The 16,016-nt window shown below is 51.6% G+C and overlaps 1 protein-coding gene across 1 annotated transcript in view; it reads left to right on the forward strand.

Moving 5' to 3' along the window:
• The first annotated feature begins 2,662 nt into the window (after window positions 1–2,662).
• The window catches only part of ELL (elongation factor for RNA polymerase II), a 71,893-nt gene continuing 58,539 nt past the window's right edge, over window positions 2,663–16,016 (forward strand). Inside the window, exon 1 of the mRNA XM_044253894.1 lies at window positions 2,663–2,806. Coding sequence (XP_044109829.1) covers window positions 2,672–2,806 — 135 coding nt within the window. The 5' untranslated portion in view covers window positions 2,663–2,671. The remainder of the gene's footprint in view (window positions 2,807–16,016) is intronic.

Genomic DNA, 16,016 nt, shown 5'->3' on the forward strand with positions numbered 1-16,016 from the left:
TCTGCCTGCCTCTCTGTCTGCCTGTGCTCGCTCTCTCTCCCTCTCTCTCTGACAAATAAATAAATAAAATCTTTAAAAAAAAAAAAAAGGAATGAAACATTGATATATCCTATAATGGGACCAGCCTTGAAAATACCAATCATTTTTTTTTAGTTCTTTTAAAAATTTTCCCCCCAATTATTTTTATTTTATTTTTATATTTTCTTAATTAACATATACTGTATTATTAGCCCCAGGGGTTCAGATGTGTGAATCCTCAGGCTTACACACTTCACAGCACTCACCATAGTGCATACCCTCCCCTATGTCCATAACCCAACCACCTCTCCCTAGAAAATACTAATCTTGAAAATAAAACTATTTTACCGGCAAAATAGTTTATTCAGGAATAGCAGAGGAATGGCAACTCAGGACACTCAAGCTATGACAAAACTCTTGGCAAAATGGAACAAAGAAGTTGAAACATTACCTCATGGAGGAGGAGGAAGTTGGAAGGGGCTGCTTTGGAGGAAAGTAAGAGTTCAAGGTAGTGACAGTTTCTCATTGGCTGAGTTGCATTAGGTTCGTTGGCTGGGCTATTGCTGGGCCAGGGGAAAATCATCCTTCATCTTGCTGGGGTAGCAAAGTAGACTCCTTCCTGTTGGGGTTTGCATTGAGAGAGAGAGAGAAGGGGCAGGGAGTGACGGAGAGAATCTTAAGTAGGCTCCATGTCCAGTGAAGAGCTCAACTTGGGGCTTGCTCTCACAACTCTGCGATCATGACTTGAGCCAAAATCAAGAGTTGGATGCTTAACCCACTGAGCCACCCAGACGTCCCTGACTCGATTTTAAATGAGGTTGCCTTCATTCAGTTTCAAAAAAACATCATTCTGGGGCGCCTGGGTGGCTCAGTGGGTTAAGCCTCTGCCTTCGGCTCAGGTCATGATCTCAGGGTCCTTGGATGGAGCCCCAAGCCGCCCCCCCCCCCAGTCGGGCTCTCTGCTCAGCGGGGAGCCTGCTTCCCTTCTTCTCTCTCTGTGGGCCTTTCTGCCTACTTGTGATCTCTCTCTGTCAAATGAATAAATAAAATCTTAAAAAAAAAAAACACATCATGCTGAGTTTTTCACTGAGTGCCAGTCACAGAAAGTCACATATGGTATGATTCCAGTGATATGAAATATCCAAAATAAGTAAAAGCATAGACACAGAAAGTTGGTTAATAGTTGCAGGGGCTGGGAAGGGAGGAATGCAGAGTGACCATTTTGGTGGGTAGGGGTTTTCCTTTGTGGTGATAAAAATTTCCCCAAATGAGATAGTTGTAGTGGCTGCACAGTGTTCTAAATGTACTAAATGCCACTGAATAGTACACTGTATTTATTACTTATTTAAGATTTTATTTATTTATCTGACAGAGAGGTACAGTGAGAGAGGGAACATAAGCAGAGGGAGTGGGAGAGGGGGAAGCACGCTCTCCTCATGCCGGACTGTATCTCAGGACCCCAGGATCATGACCCCAGCAGAAGGCAGATGCTCAATGACTGAGCTACCCAGGCTCCCCTGAATAATATATTATATTTATTTTTTAAAAAGATTTTTATTTATGGGGCACCTGGGAGGCTTAGTGGGTTAAGCCTCTGCCTTCGGCTCAGGTCATGATCTCGGGGTCCTGGGATGGAGCCCAGAGTCCTGCTCTCTGCTCGGCAGGGAGCCTGCTTCCCTCTCTCTCTGCCTGCCTCTCTGCCTACTTGTGATCTCTATCAAATAAATAAATAAAATCTTTAAAAAAAAGATTTTTATTTATTTGACAGGACCCCGAGATCATGACCTGAGCCGAAGGCAAAGGCTTAACCCACTAAGCCACCCAGGGGTCCCCTGAATAGTATATTTTAAATGGATTTTTGGTAACTTATGATACCTAAATGCTTTCTTAAAATGGGAAAGCTGGACAAACACCATGTCTCAGGAACCTTGAGGATATAGAAAATTATTCTATTAAAACTGTACTTTTATCACTAGCAAAATTTACCTCCTCCCCAACATCTTAATGCCCCAACAGCCCCGGACAGGGAATCCCATCTGCTTACCTTAAGGGAAGCTCCGCCAGCCCCACCCAGCGTCCAACGCGCACTCGGTTTGCATAGTCACGCCCATTCACCCCGCCAGTAGCCGGCCCCGCCCCCCACGTGTTTTGCACTGACCCCGCCCCCTTCGTGCACTGGCTCTCAACAGAAACCGAGGACGAAAGACAGGGAGCGATCTCATAAATAATGCATCACGTCAGCAGGCAGTGGGGCGTGGCTTCGATCATAGCTGGCGGAGCCAGGATCATGAATTATGCATCCTGAGGCGGGGCCTGAAGGTGTGCGCGTGTCGGGGCGGAGTCCGGGCACGGAAGTTGTCCCCTCTGGGGCCTTGAAAGGTGGGGCCATCCACGCCTCATGAATATACAGCACCTCGGGGCGGTGACTGTGAACTTCGCCAGGCCCATAGGGGGCGCGACCAGCTGCATTCATGAATAATACAACAATCGGCGGGCCGTGCAGAGATGACCGTGGGCTCCACTAGAGCCATAAGGGGCGTGGTCAGCCGCGTCTCATGAATAATGCAGCGCGTCAGCGGGCGGCGGGGCGGGGCGGGGCTGGCGCGCCGGCGCTGGAACCGGGAAGGGGGGGCGGGGGAGCGATGGTCGCAAGATGGCGGCGCTAAAGGAGGCTCGGAGCTACGGGCTGTCGTGCGGGCGGGTCAGCGACGGCAGCAAGGTGTCCGTGTTCCACGTGAAGCTCACCGACAGTGCCCTGAGGGCCTTCGAGAGCTACCGCGCCAGCCAGGTGAGTGGAGCGGTGCCCGGAGCGACCGTCGGGGACGTCGAGGCGCAGGCCGGCCTCATGCGCCCCTCGCGGAGGCGTCCTGTCCTGGGGGCGCGGGGTCCGGTGTCCGGCGTGCTGCTCGCGGGTCCCTGGACCGACAGGTCGCGGGGTGATCACCTGTCCGGCTTGAAGCGCGGGGAACCGCGTTCCCTCACGGCTCTGGGAGGTGACACCGGCAGGCGGCCCGGGGCGGCCAAGGGGCCCCGAGCTAGCGCATCTGGTCCGCGGTGGGGTGGGGGGGCGGTGTTTGCTACTGAGTCGGCACCTGGAGGCGTCCGGAGCCTTCCCGGCTCACCCAGCCTCTGAGCAGGAACTGAGCTATTCACCTGGCTGGGGGGTGGGGGAGAAGGTTGGGGAGGGTTTGAGGTTTTTCCGTCTGGGTCCCAGGCAGGGTGGGTCAGTGGGGCCCCGCTGTTGGGACACCTGTGGAGAACCTGTTCCGTCTGTGTGGGGAGGCTGAGTCTGCACTTGAGGGGGCTTTAACACCAATGAAGCCCTTGGAATTGGGCTCACTCTTGGCTCGTGGGAAGGGGAGTTTGGGCAGAAACTGACAGCTTGTTTGCACCTCCCCTGCTCCTCGCAGGTGACTCTGTCTTACTGGACATTTTTGGAGAATGGAAGTGTTTTGGTTTGGGGGAGAAGCTGTGCATGTGGGGGGTGGGGTCACTGGCATGGTTCCTTTCCCAGGCTGGGAGCTCTTAGTGGGCACCTGGGAGGGAGCTCTGGCCACCGCACCTGGCCGCTGACTCTCAAACTTCTCAAGGGCCGATTTGGGTCCATCTGGGGGAAGTTAGAGGTGTTTCACTTCTGCCACCTGGCCCAGGGTGCGTGGGTTGTGGGGAGGCTGCTGAGCACCTTCTTTCAGGCTTGACTTGCAGACACATCTGGGGCCCTGGTCAGAAACCTGCTTCTTCCCGTTTCTGTTTGTCATGGTGCCCTCTTTGTCGGGACAGAAGTTGCAGGTGCCCAGAGTGGTCAGGGCTTGAGGGGAAGTGGTTTGGGAGCCCTTTTCCTTGTTGTCTGGAAAGTGGGAGCTTTATAGTCATGAAATGGCTGGGGAAGGGTCTGGTGTCGGGCTCAGGGAGGCCCTGCTCCCTGTCTGTGTGTGTGTGTTTGTGTATACTGGGAATGGGGGGGCTGAGGGCGGGTGAGGAGAGAGACTAACTAGGAAGGAATGTGGCTTTCTTCCTGCCCCAGACTTGTTCAGCACCATTAGCTAAGTCGGGAATTTCTTCCCCTGTTACGTTCCCACCACTTTCCTGGTGCCCACCCTTCCCGTGCTTCTTCCCACTTTTTTGGGGCAGTTTCCTTCCTGTCCTGGTATCTTGTATCATAGTTTCCCATTGGTAGAAGAGGTCTTCTTTTTCTTTCTTTCTTTCTTTTTTTTTTTTTTTAGAAGAGCGAGTTCTCCCCTTGTCAGAAGGATTCCTCAGGATGAGGCTAAGGTGCCCTTGCAGGTGAGAAGTTGGGGTGGGGGAACAACATACACTGTGTCCAGCTTAAGTTGCCCTTCCTTGTGGAATTCCAGTGTGGAGTCTTTTCCCTAGGCAATTCTGACTTGTCCTGCAGGAAGGCAGGCTTTCCTAGAAACAGCTGGGGGAGAGCTCATGAGTCATGTAAATAAGGTGAACTTGGTACCTGGTCACTTATGAGCCCCGCCCTCCCTACCATGCTGCCCTCGCTTGATCTAGTCGTCAGGAAGGCCCGCCTATGTGTCCACCTCATGCTGTCACACGGCTATTTTTAATTTAGGGTGTTGGTTACATCCCCTAACTAAGCTGGATCTTCCTCATGTGAGGGTGAAGGTAACTGCAGACTCTAAGTAGCTCATCCCACTGGGATCCTAGCTGTGGATGTCAGCTGTGGATGTCAGCCAGGAGGGGCTCCCTTGAAGAACTTCTCCAGGCCTGTTGGGGCATCTTGGCCAGCTGGGCTAAACTTTGAGGGTGACCCAGTTTGCATTTTTCTCCGAAGCTGTTTCATATTTAACATTACTTGTTTGGGCATTGTAGTGGACTGAGCTAAAGTCAGGGCAGCTTGGGTGCTTTTGGGTGGTTAGGATAGGAAAAGTGACTTGAAGAACTGGTTTGTGTGACCAGAGAAGTGTATGGGTAACAGAAGAAGAGGTAACAAAACCTCTTCCGCACAGCCGTCAATAGTGTCTGGAGTTTTCTATCCTGTAGCACTGTGGTTATATGGTTTGCCAATGGCAACTTGTGGAGAGGATTTTTATTTTTACTTTTAATTGCAAAGAGGCTTTTGCAGATTCAGATGTGGCAGGGACTGGAGAGGAAGTTCCTGTGAAACTTTCTCTGTGGCTCAAGAGAGCCTGTAATCCTAGCTCTTGGAGGAGCCTGAGTAAAAGTCCTCCATGGTTTCTTTCTCCAGAGTGGTGTGGCATCTGAGCTGCCTTTGTGCAGACCTGGTGGCCAGCCTGGATTGTGGCAGAAGGTAACATATGCTGACACCATTGACTTGGACTTCATGCAGTTTCTCTTTGAATTTAAAAAACTCAAGTGAGTCCTGATGTGGCTCCTCCTGTAGATCTCCCTTTTCACTGTGATGGGCTACTTTTGGGAGAGAAGAGAGAGGAAGTATAGACCTATCCTTCCAAGATAGCGTAATGTGCCTGCTCAGAGAAGTGTTCCCTGGCCACTCTGAGGAAGTGTCCTTTCCTGGGCCGACTGCTCCAACCACCTGGGTATTTCATTTTTGGATTTGGTGGGCTCTGTTGCTTAGTGACCTTCTCCTCTCCTGGTTTATAAGCTCCTTGGTGGAGAGGAGCATATTGTTGTTCAGTAAAAACTGAGGGCCCAGGGGAGGGGCTTAAGAAGCCTGAGGATTGTAGCCTAGCAGGGTTTAAATCTTGATTCTATCTGCTTGAGGCCTCGGGCCAGTGCGTGGCCCCCTCCCAGTCCCGATCTTCCCCTTTGAAGGGGAGGATCCCAGTGTCCAACCCTCTCCCAGCTCTGGATCCTTCCTGTCCTCAGGATTGTACACATCACAGACCCCTCCCAGCCCTGAGAGTCCTTCTCTCAGGGCTACAGCGTCCCAGTGCCCTGTCCTCTTTGAGCTCTGGATTCTTCTCAGGTCTGGGAGGGTCCTACTGCCTGGCCATTTCTGAGCTCTAGATCCTTCTCCTCAAGCCTATGAAGGTCCCAGTACCCAACCCCTCCCAGCTCCAGATCCTTCTCTCAGGGCTGTGAGGGTCCCAGTGCCTGGCTTCTTTCTGATCCCTGGATCCTTCTCAGGACTATTGAGGGTCCCAGTGCCCTGCCCTGTCTAAGCTCTGGCTCCTTCTTTTCTCAGGGCTGTGGGGATTCTTTTGACACATGTGTGGCCATCAGTGCAGCTCTGACACCTTCCCCTCCCCCTGTGTTCTCAGCATTTGGTGCCTGTACCCAGAGCTGGTTCCCACCTGGAGGTTTGAATAGAGACTGTGAGAGACAGGGAGCCTGGGCTCCTGCATCTGCCTCGGTCTGATTGAGCACCTGGTTTGTATAGGGCTCCTGCTCAAGTTGGGACATTCAGGAGTGACCAGAATGGGCCCCTAGCATCATGAGCTGGTATTCTGGAGGCAGGAGACATATCGTGAACAGGGCAGCACAGAAATTGGTACAAAGAACTTGTCAGCAGTCAGTCAGCATCAGGAAGGAAATAAAATGGGGTGATGTGATGGTGCGGGGCGGTGTGAAAGGATACTGACTGAGAGAGCTGATTCTAGGAAATGGCCAGAGCTGAGGTCTCCCTGGTGAGGGGTCCTTTGCAGGGAGGGGTGGGGGTTCCAGGCGTGCTGCCTTCAAGCCTTAAGACACAAGAGGCTGGGGAGGGTGTTGGGGCATAGAGGGTGGCTGCTGGGGTTCTGTCCTGGGGAACGGTGTGTGGGGAGAGGAGATGGAAGAGGCCTGGAGCAACTAGCCCATGACTCTTGCAGAGTGTGCTAGGGGCTGCTTGCCTGCTGCTAAGGGGGCGGCTGTGTGGATTTCATCTCGGGCACTGGTGGCAGGAGGAGCCTTAATTTAGCCTCTGTTCACCTCCCACAGCGAGGCGCCAGGAGGTAGACTTGTCTCCCCTTTCTGGGTTGGGGGTGCGCACTGGGTCCTAAGCAGGGCAGCTTCTCACCAGCGCTGCCTGCTTTTCAGACTGGCCATCTTCAGGAATAGCCAGGGCTGCTCCTCTCCGCTGTGGGCCAGGCCCCTCTAAGCCCTTTGTCCAGGCCTCTGTCATCTTGTTAGTGACCTTGGCAAGATGGCTAGTTTATTGTTTTCCCTATGCATTGGGGGCAGTTGGAGCTCAGTGGGTCCTCTTCTACCTCCCCAAGATCACTCAGACAGCCTTTAGTGGCCTGGGCTGCTTCTTGAGTTGGGGGAGATCTTGGGCCACTGGGGTACAGCTAGGAAAGGGGGTCCCAGCATAGTCTCAAGTTCTTGTTAAACAGCAGCATTCTGGACTCCTGCAAGCACTGGTGACTTGAGTGGCCCTGAAAATTCCTGAGGTTGCTGTAGTGCCTGTACTGTGCCCCCTGCCCCCGATGGTGATAACCAACATCTGTGGATCACACCCCACATGCCAGCATGGGCCCGAGCTGCTGCACACACTCATCTCACCCCTGTCTGTCAGCCCTGCAGTGGGGAATGGTTCCCACCTCTCAGGTGAGGAAACGGGAAGAGACTCTAGGAGGCCACGTCACTGGAAGGAAATTCCCAGCTGGGACGGGACTGAGAACCAGGCATCAGGCTTGAATGCCACGTATGGCTCCAAGCGCTACCCCCTCTGAAGGGAGGTGGTCCGGTGGGGTGGGCCAGCTGCAGCAGCCTGGCCCACTCGTGTTAGGGGCATGGCTTCCTGTCTCCTGTGCTCTGGCTGTAGGGGTTCAGTTTACATGTGTGTTTCAGAGTGGGCTCTTGGTAGTTCTGGGTGGGGCGAGTCCTTCCTCGAAGGTGCCTGTCTCAGAGATGCTGTGGGAAGATGTATGAGTGACCTGACGTGTGGGGTAAGTGATGGACGTTTCTGCAAGGCAGCCAGTGACGCTGTGTGTGACGGGCCAGACCCCGCCTCAGCCACTTTGACCCTTGACTAGGCTTCCGGCTTGCGACACGGTGACTGTGGTGATCGTGTGTAAACAGCAGGCTGCTTGGCGGAAACCCACCCTCTGTTGACTCATCGGCAAGGCCAGAGTTCATCACCCTTGAAGCAGTTTTGACATCATACCCAGATTGTGACATCTCTGGGGAGTCTTTGAAAATAACACTGCTTCTCCCGTTCCGAGTAACTGTGGTTGCAGAGCAGACACGGGAGATCTGCTTCTGGGGCAGCAGACCTGCTTGATGCAGCCTGGCCAGGCCCACGCTGGCCCTCCCTGTTGTGCCTTGGGGGTTTGGCCTCCTCTGGGTCCTTCATTTTTAGGGCCTTGCTCCCCTGCTCCCTGGCCTGGTGATTTTCCCTTTGGTCTGTGGTAACCATGGTCTGGAGTTGTCTGAGATCTTATTCTGGCGATGTGTGGCCGCTGAACAGACACCAAGTGCCCAAAGGGACGCCTTTGAGACCAAGTGACCTCTGACCTGTAGGCACAGTGAGTGATAGACAACTACAATGTGTAGTTTTGTCACTTTACTCTTCAGTAAAAAAGCTGGTGTCCAGATGAACCATCTAGAGAGAGACCTCCTGTGCCCACACCAAGTGGCTGTGCCGGAGTCTGATGCTAATTATATTCTCTGGGTCCATCCCTCCCTGGCCACGTTGTGACGCGGATCTCAGCTGAGTCACCAGGTCACCGGGGCACATTTGTGACTCCCCGCAGCCATTCTGGGGGGGAGTGGACCTCACATGTTTGTGAAGTTCTTGGGGTCACCTAGCTTTTATTTAAAAGTAATAAATGTTGAGAAGTTTACTATAAAGGGGAGTAGAGCTCAGCGTAGAAAACTTGCAAAATACCTGAAAGGAGCCACTTCCTGTTTCTATGGGCATGGCCGTGGGGCTGTTGTTGACACCTGGGCACCTTCCTCTGTCTTGTGTCCGGGCACCTCATCATCACAGTGGTATCCTCGTATTGTGTTAGATCTTACTTCTTCCCTGACACCATTTTAACTGTTATTCCATATAATCGTAAGCTTTACGTTTTAGTGACTGCATCTCCCTTGCAGTGTGCACCCGAATGGGTCAGTATTCCTCAAGTATATGTTCCAGGCATCACACAGCTGCTGGGGATTCCCGTGTGCTGGGAGCCTTGTCTGTGTCCCGTGCCGAGGGCTGTGCAGAGGCGCCGAAGGGCAATGAGGGGCATCCCTGCTGTGCCGGTGCATCAGAGCGGACCATGAGGGTGCGTGGGGCTGAGTGGGTACAACTGTATGATGAATTTGAGGCTTGGGAAACATGTGGTCTGGCCCGTGGTGGTGGATGGTCCGGGAGGGGCAGGGCTAGAGGTGGGCGGCCAGGGAAGGAGGCTCTGAGGGCCCGAGCTGGGGTGGCACTGGGGAATGGGCCAGGGGACAGGTGTGAGAAGTGTTTGGGCAGCCATCTATGGCTAGTTGGGGAGGTGGACATTTCTTTTTCTTTCTTTTTTTTTTTAAAGATTTTATTTGTTTATTTGACAGACAGAGATCACAAGTAGACAGAGAGGCAGGCAGAGAGAGAGAGAGAGGGAAGCAGGCTCCCTGCTGAGCAGAGAGCCCGATGTGGGACTCGATCCCAGGACCCTGAGATCATGACCTGAGCCGAAGGCAGCGGCTTAACCCACTGAGCCACCCAGGCGCCCCTGGAGGTGGACATTTCTAACCTTTCCTGATTCTGGCCATGTGGCAGAAACATCTTCATACTCAGCTTTATTGTCGTGCCTGAGCTGGGTTTGTGAGAGTAGCGTTATGTGTGGCTTGAGATGTTGACAGTTGCCCCTGGCGTGACTCTGGGCTGGAGGAAGGATGAGGGCAGCTGATGGGAGAGCTGCTGCAGGTCTGTGGCAGGTGCCCGTCATTGTCCCCATCGATGTCGAGGAGCCGAGCGGTGGATGTGTATACCCTGCCTCATTGATGCCAGTTCTGGAGCCCACACCTTTCTGGGTTGCTGCTTTTGTGCTCAGACACGGATGTCATGTGGTTCTTTCAAGCGTCCTGAGTGTAATTGGAAGGTGTTTTGAACTGATTTGGCAGCTCTGGAAGCCAGCAGCCTTTTTTTCCCCAGTTCTTAGATTGTGTTCTTTGCTCGGGGGTAGTTGGATGCCAGCTTTCCCTTATTGTGCTGGTGTGACCAGTTTCTGGGTAATGGGTGCTCGGGATATTGGGGGAGCCAAGGCTGGACGGAGGGCAGGTGATATGGTCCAAAGCATTGAGAAAGTTGGGTTGAGGGCCTTGTGACCACTCATCACTTCCCAGCTTTCTCAGATGTGCTGTGGCACAGGTGGCCTTGGATCACCCCATCCTTGAGAAGCTCCTGAGCTGCCTCAGATTGAGGACTGGGTTAGTCCTCCATGCCGTCGTGCCGTTGTGGGTGTTCTCACTGTTCTTTAGATGGGGAGACTGATGCTTGACTCGGGACACCTTTCCTGAATGTGTGCCCTTCCAGTGACCCCCAACTCCTACCTTGGACTGTCAGTGGGTGTCAGCTCCTCAGTTTTTGCCTTGCTGTCCTCATGTCTGTCTTAGACATCTTAGGGAAGGTGTCCTAATAAGGAGGTGCCTCCCTCAAAGGATGCTGAGGACCATGAGTTGGGGTCAGGTAGACTGGCTCTAGCTAGCTCCAGCTGACAGCCTAGAGACCCAGGCTTCCTCCTGAGCTTCAGTTTCCCTGGGTTGAAGCAACACTTAAGATGGTAGTAGGCACCCCAGGTCAGAGGGTCCTGCCATCCCATCCCGTCTCGTCGGTCCCTCTCCTGCCCCTCCCTGCCTTGTATGCATGTTACTATACCATAAGTTTAAAATATCCACTCATTTGTTTCTGTTGTTAAGGGTTTCTTTATTTATTTTAAAAAAGATTTTATTTATTTGACAGATCACAAGTAGGCAGAGAGGCAGGCAGAGAGAGAGGAAGGAAGCAGGCTCCCCACCGAGCAGAGAGCCCGATGTGGGGCTTGATCCCAGGACCCCGGGATCGTGACCTGAGCCACCTGAGTGCCCTGGCTTTCCCCAGATTCTTTAGCAGCCTTTCTGCCAGGAAGCCCAGCCCCCTGTGCATGTCCCCCTTCACTCGAGCAGCCTCACCAGGTGGTGGTGATGGAGTGGGCAGTGGGCAGGGGCCATACAGAGCAGAGGAGGACCTAGGAAGTGCTGACTGAGTTTCTGACGAGACTTCTGACCTGGCCTGGGGGCCACTGCTGATGGAGTATGAGGAGTCAGGCCCAGAGCTGTGGATGCCATGGCTCCGTCTTTGCCTTCAGGTTGCATGTGAACTCAGGGCTGTTGGGGAGTCACATGAGGGCAGTCTCAAGGGGCTAAGCCCCCTCTCCACTGGAGAATGCTATTCCTTAGGGACGGGAGGTGGGGGTCTGTTTCCTCTATCGTCTACCCTGGGCAAGTGGAGCCCCAGTGTGTAATGGCTGAGTAACAGGGGACACCCCTTACATTTCCCCATGCTCCTTGGCCTCTTTCTGATACGGGGACAGGTCCACCACAGCCCTTGTGTGGACATGTGCATGTGGCATGTGGCCTCGTTGTCCTGTTTATCAGAGTGACTTTGGATTTGGTGGTGGGTTGAGGCAGGCTAGGTGCTATTCTGGGCCTGGGGGCTTCATGATGGGCAGGCTAGCCAGGCTCCATCCCAAGGTCCTCACATCTCTGGGGGAGGCCCCTTAAGAGCATGGTGGTGGTGGTGACCATGGGTGATGACTTCTGGGAGGGAGAGACACAGCCGGCTGTGGGCAGGAGGTGCCGTGGGAAGTGGGGCAGGCGGAACCGTCTGGGAAGAGGCTGAGATTGCCGAAGTCTGCGTGAGATCTAAGAGGGTGGCCGCAGGAGGGAGGCTGGGGTAGTAGGGCAGCTGGAGGGTGTGGGGGTAAGGGGTGCCCAGGCAGGAAGTTGGGGTTAATTTCATCATTTAGCTGACTAAGGAGTTGTGACTGCAAGGATCTAAGCGGGTATAGACAAGCTCCATCCCCTGTCTAGGCTCACTGTGGGGGGACTGACACAATGCTGATTTCATTCATGGACAAACATTTTTTCTGGGGGGTTCCATCCTGTGACTGGCCATGGTCAGGAAGGCCTTGGGAATGCTAAGACCAATCAGTAAGTCTTTATTGGAACCTCTTAGAGTCTTTCTTAAATTATTTATTTATTTATTTATTTATTCATTCATTCATTCATGCTCCTTTCCTTCATTTTGTCCCCTTGTAAAGGGAGATTCAAGTTTCTTGGAGCCTTTTAATAAAAATGGTGGTGAGAGGCGCCTGGGTGGTTCAGTGGTTAAGCTTCTGCCTTCTGCTCAGGTCATGATCCCAGGGTCTTGGGATGGAGCCCAACATCAGACTCTCTGCTCAGCAGGGAGCGTGCTTCCCCCTCTCTCTCTGCCTACTTTTAATCTTTCTCTCTCTCTCCAAATAAATAAATAAAATCTTGAAAAAAAAACTAGTGAGATACACATAACTTAAAATTACCATCTTAGCCGTTTTTTTTCCCTTCTTAATCTTTTTTTTTTTTTTTAAGATTTTTATTTATTTATTTGACAGACGGAGATCACAAGTAGTAGGCAGAGAGGCAGGCAGAGAGAGAGGAGGAAGCAGGCTCCCTGCCAAGCAGAGAGCCTGAAGCGGGGCTCGATTCCAGGACCCTGAGATCATGACCTGAGCTGAATGAAGGCAGAGGCTTTAATCCACCGAGCCACCTAGGCACCCCTCTTAACCATTTTTGAGTGTACCAATCAGTGGTATGAAGTGTGTGCACAGCCGTCACCGCCATCCCTCCCCAGAGCTTTTTTGTCTTGCCAAACTGAAACTCGGTCTGCATTGAGCCATAACTCCCCCTTCCCTTCCTCAGCCTCTGGTGTCTGCTGCTCTGGTTTCTGTCTTTATGAATTTGATAACATTTGGGATCTCATTTGGGGAGATCATATGGTATTTGTCCTTTTAAATTTTTTAAAAGTTTGTTTGTTAGTTTGTTTATTTAAATAATCTTTACACCCAACATGGGACTTGAACCCATGACCCCAAGATCAAGAGTGGCATGCTCTGAGCCAGACAGGCGCCCTGGTATTTATCTTTTTATGACTGGTTTCTTTCACTGATCGTAATGTGTCCAAGGTTCATCTGTGCCGTAGCACGTGTCAGTTTCCTTCTGTTGTAAGGCTGACTAGTGTTCCATCATATGGGCTATACCACATTTTGTTTATCTTTTTGTCTGTTAATAGGCGCTGGATTGTTTCTACTTCTTGGCTGCTGTGAATAATGCTGCTGTGAACCTGGGCATAGAAACATCTGGTCAAGTCCTTGCCTTTTTTTCCCCTCCTAGTTTTATTAAGATATATTTGAGATCTAGCACTGTATAAGGTTAAGGTGTATAGCATAATAATATGACTGACATATATCATGAGATCATGACCATAACAAGTTTAGTTAACATTTAGAATCTCATGTTGATACAAAAACAGAAAAAAAAAAGTTTGTTTTTTTTTAGAACTCTTAAGATGTTTTCTTTCTTTTCTTTCTTTTTTTTTTTTTTAAAGATTTTATTTATTTATTTGACAGACAGAGATCACAAGTAGGCAGAGAGGCAGGCAGAGAGAGAGAGGAGGAAGCAGGCTCCCCGCTGAGCAGAGAGCCCGACGCGGGGCTCTATCCCAGGATCCTGGGATCATGACCTGAGCCGAAGGCAGAGGCCTTAACCCACTGAGCCACCCAGGCACTCCAAGATGTTTTCTTTCTTACTTTTTCTTTCTTTCTCTCCTTTTCCCTTCCTTCATTTCTTCTCTCTCTCTTTCTTTCTTTCTAACATTTTATCTATTTATTTGAAAGAGGGAGTGAGCAGCAAGAGAAAGCATGACCAAGGTGGGTGTGGGTAGAAGCAGAGGGAGAGAGAGAAGCAGATTCCCTGCTGAGAAGGGAGCCCTACACAGGGCTTGATCCCAGGACCAGCGGTCTTGACCTGAGCTGAAGGCAGACACTTAACCAACTGAGCTATCCAGGCGCCCCTAAGATCTACTGTCTCAAGATCCACTCTTCACAGGGAGCCTGGGTGGCTCAGTGGGTTAAGCCTCTGCCTTTGGCTACGGTCATGATCTCGCTGTCCTGGGATAGAGCCCCATATCTGGCTCTCTGCTCAGTGGGGAGCCTGCTCTCCGCCCCCCCTGCCTCCCCTCCCTGCCTCTCTGCCTCCTTGTGATCTCTGTCAAATAAATAAATAAAATCTTAAAAAAAAAAAAAGAAGATCTACTCTTCACAACTTTCCTGTATATCACATAGCCGTGTTAACTGTAGTCATCATGTTATTTATTACATCTCTGGTGCTTATTTATCTTATAACTGGAAGTTTGTAGCTTTTGATCCCCTTCCTCCAATTTCCCCTCTCCACACCCCCTGTCTTTGGTGACCACAAGTCTGATCTCTTTTTCTGTGGTTTATCTTTTTCTTTTCTTTTTTAGGATTCTGCACGTAATTGAGATCTTACAGTATTTGTCTTTCTTGGTCTGAGAGAAAGAAACTTGAGTCCTTGAGTCCTTATTTTCAGTTCTTTTGAGTATATATCCAGAAATTGAGTTGCTAGATCATATGGTAATTCTGTTTACCTTTGAAAAACTGCTAAGCTGTTTTGCACAGTGGATGTCCCATTTCCCCTTTTACATTCCCACCAGCAGTGACTGAGGGCTTCAGTTTCTCCAGCCAGCCATCCTCACCAACACTTGTTCTTTTCTGCTTTTTTGTTTTTGTTTTTTTGTAATAGCAGTACTGATGGGTATGAAGTGGTCTCTGAGCCTTTAAAAGTACGTGACTCTTCAGTGAGAGTTAAGGTCTGTTAGGATGCTGACACCTACTGCATCATTGATGGGCCCAGGAGTCTCGTCTTAGGTGACAGAGAGCTGGACCCCAGTGGAAATCAGGCCATGTTGGCTCTCACACTTGAGATGGACTTGGGCTAGTTTTAGGTCCTGCCTGAGGGAGGATCTTGGTCAGGGTCACCTGGGTGCAGAAGGCAGGAAGGGCAAGAAGAGCTGTTACCATACCCCAGCTCTCCCAGGGGCAGGACTTCTGTGTCCCTTCTTGTTCTCAAACAGGGGCCCTGAGGGTGATGGGCAAGCCTAGGTTCCGCCCTTTAGCACCTGAGGCTGCTGAGCCCCTCCCTGGCCATAAGTTCAGATGGGGCAGAGTTTGTGCTTTGGTGAATTTACCTCTTTGTGTCCCATGTTGAATCACAAGGTGACTGGTGGAAAATGGGCTTTCTTCCAGATAGGAAGTGGCTTGGAGGCCCCTCAGGTTGGGTGCTGCACTTTGGGGGGTATTAGACAGGTAGGGAGCTATACCTTTGGCTTGGCCTTGGGCCTGGGGTCTGTGCCGGTGCCCAAGATGGATGGGAAGGAGGAGTGTTTTTTTTCTGACCCTGTGGGCAGATGCAGTCCACTTGTCTCAGGGCTTTTGACTCCGGAGGCTGTGCTCCTTGCCTCTGTCCTGTTCCTGTCTCCCCTTCTCCTGCAGGATGTGCCTGTGTGTCTGGGGCTGCACACTTGCTTTCAGGCCCCATAGGTAAGCATAGGCTGATCAGAGCCCAGCTGAGGGACTGGGCTGAGGCAGCCGTCCCTTCATGCTGCTCTTCCTGGCGGTGTTGGTACTGCTGGGACCCAGGGGCCTTTTGGAGCGGCATTGTCTCCTGCCATTGGCCAGAGGAGGATAAGTGGGCTCAGAGGTTCCCTTTTTTATTTTCCTCTTTTTCTGCACAATGACTTTTTGGAGGAAATTCAGCTTCCTGATATGGCCCTTGTGGTTCTCCCCACATCTGGAGGGAATGATTTAAGGGTCCTATAGCAACACTTACACTAAGGAGAATGCCCACTGAATGAAGTCAGGACAGCTAGGTTTGTAGTAGCTGGGGTAGAACATGAGCTTAGCATGGCTTTCCCTTTGACAATGGGTGCCTCCTGCCTGTGACCTCCCTACCATGTTGTTCTCAAGGTCCTGACAGGGATTGTGCACCTTGTCCCCATCCTGGCTGCTCTGTTTCCTCCCCCCTTCTTTCCTAGATTTTATTTATTTGAGAGAGAG

The sequence above is a fragment of the Neovison vison genome, chromosome 6 (genome assembly GCF_020171115.1).
Source record: "Neovison vison isolate M4711 chromosome 6, ASM_NN_V1, whole genome shotgun sequence".
Classification (NCBI taxonomy): Eukaryota; Metazoa; Chordata; class Mammalia; order Carnivora; family Mustelidae; genus Neogale; species Neogale vison.